The sequence below is a fragment of the Acinonyx jubatus genome, chromosome A1 (assembly GCF_027475565.1).
Source record: "Acinonyx jubatus isolate Ajub_Pintada_27869175 chromosome A1, VMU_Ajub_asm_v1.0, whole genome shotgun sequence".
Taxonomy (NCBI): domain Eukaryota; kingdom Metazoa; phylum Chordata; class Mammalia; order Carnivora; family Felidae; genus Acinonyx; species Acinonyx jubatus.
The window spans coordinates 82,336,453-82,342,454 of NC_069380.1; the positions used below are offsets into that span (position 1 = coordinate 82,336,453).

Sequence of the window (6,002 nt, forward strand, 5' to 3'; positions counted from 1 at the left end):
AGAGAGAGAGGGAGACACAGAATCGGAAACAGGCTCCAGGCTCCAGGCCATCAGCCCAGAGCCTGACACGGGGCTCGAACTCCCGGACCGCGAGATCATGACCTGACTGAAGTCGGACGCTTAAACGACTGCGCCACCCAGGCGCCCCAAATAAACATTTTTTAAAGTGTACTTTAATAGTGAATACAAAAAAATTAAATAACAACCCACCAAACTGGAGAAAATAATTTAAAATCACATACCTGATTAAAGACTAATATTCAGAAGTTACAGTGTAATGCTAAAATACAGCAATACAAACACAAACAACCTGATTTTTTAATGTTTACTTATTTTTGAGAGAGAGAGAGACAGACAGAGAGAATGAAAGTGGGAGAGGGGCAGAGAGAGAGGGAGACACAGAATCCAAAGCAGGCTCCAACCTCTGAGCTGTCAGCACATAGCCTGACGTGGGCTGGAACTCATGAACGGTGAGATCATGACCTGAGCTGCAGTTGGATGATTAACCAAGTGAGCCACCCAGACCCCCCAACCTGATTTTTAAGATAAGCAAGGACTTTCATGGATATGTCTCTAAAGAAGATATGCAAATGGGCAAAAGCACATTGAAAGATGCTTATTAAAGATAGAATTAAAGATAGAATTACAATGTGATTCTACATTCCACTTATAGCTCTATGCCATAAAATAGTGAAAGCAGGGTCTTGAAGAGATATTTATATACACATGTTTATAGCAACATTATATTTAATATTTAAAACATGGATATAAGTTTCCATTGATAGATTAATGTATATACATACAACTGAATATTAACCTTAAAATGAAGGAATTTCTGTAATATGCTGAAGCATGGATGAACTTTGACAACATGCTAAGTGAAATGAGCCAGTCATAAAAATCCAAACCTGTATTATTTCACTTATTATGAAGCAATTAGAGTATTCAAATATATAAAGCATAATGGTGATTGCCAGGGTGTGGGGGAAAGGAGGAATTGGGAGTTATTACTTAATGGGTATTGAATTACAAACCTACAAGATGAAGAGTTCTGGAGATAGTGCTGAACGTAGAACAACAAATGGAATATACTCAATACCATCAAACTGTATGCTTTAAAATGGTTGAGATGATATATTTTCTGTTATGTATATTTTATCAAAATAAAAATGGAGAAAATATTTCCCTTGGAAGGAGGGCCAACATGGCAGAGAAGGAGGATCCGCACTTCCCCTGTCTCTCAAAGAAGAGCTGAAGCCAAAGGACTTTGAACCCTAGGAGTGTGGGAGAAAAAAAAGACCGAGTTTATCAGGGAGACACCTGGACAACCTGAGGACCATAGGTGGGTGATTGTGAACTGGGAGATGTGAAATGGGCCCGTAGGCACGGAGGGGAGGGATCCCCTTCTGCCAAGAGACAAAGAGAAGAGAAAGAGTGGCTGGGAAAGCATAGGACTGGATCTGAACAAGAGAAAAAAACTTTGGGCCTGGACAGAGAGTGATCCCATCTCTAACTGCAGGTTAGAGGATCTCTAACTGCAAATCCCATCTTGGTACTGGGGGTGGCTGCCCTGTTTACACACCTGGGGAGCAGGGGAGCCACCTCCGGATTCAGTGGTAGATCAGGGACGCACTCCGCAGCAGCAGAAACAAGTAGCTTCCCCTGAAGTGCTGTGTCACAGGACAAAACCAGCCAGGACACATACCAGGAGGGCCTTCCCTGGTACTAGGGAGCACAGCACAGGAGTTTAAATCCCAGCCAAGTTCTGGGGCAAAGGAGTTGGTGGAGCGAGACAGACAGCAACACAGTGAGGATGGATCCAAAGGAGAGATTTGGGACACCATGTCATGGAGAAGAGACTTGGGGGGGTCGCCATTTTTCTCACCACCACCACCAAAGCGGGGCCTCAGGGATTGGCCCACAGTACCCAGAGTAGAAGCAGGACCAGCCTACACCAAATGACACCCCTCTGCACCAGGTAACTGTGTATCTACTGGAGCAGGATAGATGCTGTGGAACTAGATCAACTCCTCCTCCAGATCCGCACTGCTGCATGCCTGGATTAATTCTAGGACAATTCTTGGTATATAGATATATTCTCCCCCCTTTCTCCTTATCTCTTCCCTCCTCTAAGCTGGTTACTCTGCTTATTGCTTTGTTTAAACAGACACATTTAATCCATTCTCTTGATACTTTTTCTACATCTCCTTCTTGCATTCCTTTTTCTTCTCTCTGGAATAATCAAGCAGTATAGTTTATCTGTCTAGGTAAAATTATCCTCCTTTCTTTTTCCCTGCCTCCTTCCTTATTTTCCTTTCTTTCTGTCTGGATTAAGGCTTTTAGTCTCTCTGCCTGCTCAATGTTTATTTTTTTCTTTTACCCAAGCCCTGTAATTCGTCTCTTTGTATGTGCTCTTCCATCAGCACTGCCTCCACCCTGTTATTTACTTGTATCTGGTGTTTCTGGTTTTTTGCTTTTGGATTGTTTCTAGTTTTTAGTTTTTGTTTGTTTCTTTGTTTTATTTGTTTGTGTGTTTGCGTGCTTTTGTTTCCTATTTATCTGTCCATTTGTGTTACTTTCCAGGATGACTTTAAGAAAAAAATCAAAGCACACCTCATGGAAGGTCCAAAACATCACTATCAGTAGGGAAATAAAATAATCAAAGTAACAAAATGACAACAGAGAGCAAGTAACACTCCCCAAAAAACACCTCCTGAAGGGCAAGGCCTTGAACGGTGTATATATCCGTCACCCCCCCCGCTTTAATATAGCAGTGCTCAGAGGTGCAGAGCACATAACAAACTTTAAAACTCATAAGGGACAGAAAACTCGCCAAAATGATGAAACGGAAGAATTATCCTCACAAGAAATTCCAGGAAGAGGTGACAGGTAAAGAATTGTTCAAAACAGATTTAAGCAAGTGAACTGAACAAGAATTTAGAATAATGATCATAAAATTAATCACTAGGCTTGAAAAAAAAGCATAGAAGACAGCAGAGAATCTATTACTGCAGAGATCAAGGAACTAAAAAATAGTCATGATGAATTAACAAATGTTATAAATGGGATGCAAAATGAAATGGAGGAGACCACAGCATGGATTGAAGAGGCAAAGGGGAAAATAGGCGAATTAGAAGATAAAATTATGGAAAAAGAGGAAGCTGAGAAAAAGAGATAACAAAATCCAAGATCAAGAGGGAAGAATTTAGAGAACTAAATTATGTAATTAAACAGAACAATATCTGTATCATAGGAATTCCAAAAGAAGAAGAGAGAGGGAAAGAGGCTGAAGGTGTCCATGAACAAATCATAGCTGAGAACTTCCCCAATCTGGGGAAGGAAACAGGCAGTAAATCCAAGAAGCACAGAGAACTCCCTTCAGATGTAACTACTGCTAGAAATCTACCTGAAGGATACAGGAAAGTGGATGCATAGGGGTACAGGTACCCTAATGTTTATAGCAGTACTTTCAACAATAGCTAAATTATGGAAAGAGCCTAAATGTTCATCAACTGATGAATGGATAAATAAGATGTGGTATATATGTGTATATACATATATATATATATATATATATATATATATATATATATATAATATATATATATATATACACACACACACACAATGGTATACTACTTGGCAATAAGAATGAAATCTGCCCTTTTGCAGCAATGTGGATGGAACTGGAAGGTATTAGGCTATGTGAAAAAATCCAGCAGAGAAAGACAGATACTATATATTTCCACTCATATGTAGATCTTGAGAAACAACAGAAGACCATGGGGGAGGAGAAGGAGAAAAAAAATTACAGAGAGGGAGGGATGCAAACCATAAGAGACTCTTGGATACCCAGAACAAACTGAGGGGGGATGGGGGAGAGGGGAAAGTGGGTATTGGGCACTGAGGAAAGCTCTTGTTGGGATGAGCACTTAGTGTTGTATGGAAACCAATTTGGCAATAAACTACATTTAAAACAATCCATAAAAGTAAACAAAAAAATAAAAATGGAGAAAGGAAAAAATTAAATGCAACATTACAGTAGCATAAATTGTGTGCTAATGACAGAAAAAAAGTGAAATCAATAAACTCATGAAGATTGATAGAGAAAAAGATGTGAAAGGAGCACACCCTCAGTTTTAATCTCCACCACAATACTGATAAGTGGTATTGTCTTTTGATAAATTAATTGATCTCTAAGCTTCAGATTCTGTAACTGTGAAAGATAAAAACACAAAAGAAAAATAAATTTCATCAATTTTTGAGGATTAAATGATTACACATATACATATTTATTACATATATAAAATAAATTTTGTAAAGCAAAAAGGCTACAAAAATTAATATATTTTACAAAGAAGAATTAATAATGGTGAGATTTGAGATTATTTTAAATGTTGGTTAATATTTTGAGGCATATTACATTTAATAATAAAAGGAGAGGGAAGATGGTGGCACAGGAGGGCGCTGTGTTCACCTTGTCCTGCTGATCACTTAGATTCCACCCACATCTGCCTAAATAACCCAGAAAACCACCAGAAGACTAGCAGAATGGACTCTCCAGAGCCAAGTGTAGACAAAAGGCCCAAGGAAGAGGGTAGGAAGGGCAGAGAGGCAGTGCATGCTACACGGACTGGTGGGAGGGAGCTGGGGTGGTGGAGGGGCAGCCCACCCAACAAGGTGGAACCCCCGAGTCTGGCTAGCAAAAGTGGAGGGGCCAGACTGCGTGAGTTCTGACAGCCAGTGGGACTTAACATCTGGAATGTTATAAGTCAACAGTGCTGTTCGGAGAGCGGAAGGGCAGGAGGACACCAGGAGGGAGAGGTGTTGAGCCATGGAAGACAGAGCTCAGCTCCATGGGGAACAAAGGCGCTGGCAAGCACCATCTCCCTCTCCCATCCCCCAGCTGAAATCCCAAAGGAAACCAGTTCCCATCACGGAAATTGCTTGCACCTCACAAACACCCAGTACTGTGCTTCTGTGGATCCATCCCTCTGACGGGTCTTCCTCCCTCCTGGTGCTGCAGGGCCCCTTCCCCAGGGGACCACCAAGGGCAAAGTAAGCTAAGCCTGCCCCTCCCATCCCTGTGCACCTTGCAGATCCACTGTAGCTAATACACCAGATCCCATCGAAGCAGCAACACAAGCCTGGCAGTGTGCATGCAGCCCAGACAGGGGCCACACCACTCCACAGTGAGTCCTGCCCCTGGGAGAGGGGAAGATAAGGTACACACCAGTCTGACTGTGGCCCCAGTGGTGGGCTAGGGGCAGACATCTGGTCTGACTGAAGCCCCGCCCACCAACACAAGTTACTCCAGACAGCACAGGGGAAGTGCCCTGCAGTTTGGCGCCACCCCAGGGACTACCCAAAATGACAAAACGGAAGAACTCTCCTCAAAAGAAACTCCAGGAAGTAGCAACAGCTAACGAATTGATCAAAAACGATTTAAGTAATGTAACAGAACAAGAATTTAGAATAATAGTCATAAAATTATTTATTGAGCTTGAAAAAAGCATAGAGGATAGCAGAGAATCTATGGCTACAGAGACCAACGGACTATGAAATAAGTCAAGAGGAGGTTAAAAAAGCCAAAAATGAGGTGCAAAATACAATGGAGGTGACCACAGCATGAATTGAAGAGGCAGAGGAGAGAATAGGTGAATTAGAAGATAAATGGAAAAAAGAGGAAGCTGAGAAAAAGAGAGATAAAAATAGCCAGGAGTATGAGGGGAGAAATAGAGAACTAAGTGATGCTATCAAGTGCAACAATATCCGTATAATAGGAATTCCAGAAGAGGAAGAGAGAAAGAAAGGGGCTGAAGTGTACTTGAACAAATCATAGGTGAGAACTTCCCTGATCTGGGGAAGGAAAAAGGCATTGAAATCCAAGAGGCACAGAGAACTCCCTTCAGACATAACTTGAATCCATCTTCTGCACAACATATCATAGTGAAACTGGAAAAATACAAAGATAAGGAGAGAATTCTGAAAGCACCTAGGGA

At 41.5% G+C, this 6,002-nt stretch overlaps 1 protein-coding gene across 1 annotated transcript in view; it reads left to right on the forward strand.

The window, feature by feature from the left end:
* The window catches only part of LOC106974819 (olfactory receptor 2M3-like), a 133,855-nt gene extending 131,893 nt beyond the window's left edge, over window positions 1-1,962 (forward strand). The window contains 1 exon segment of the mRNA XM_053217105.1: window positions 1,682-1,962. Within this exon segment, the coding sequence (XP_053073080.1) occupies window positions 1,682-1,962 (281 nt within the window).
* The last annotated feature ends 4,040 nt before the right edge of the window (window positions 1,963-6,002 follow it).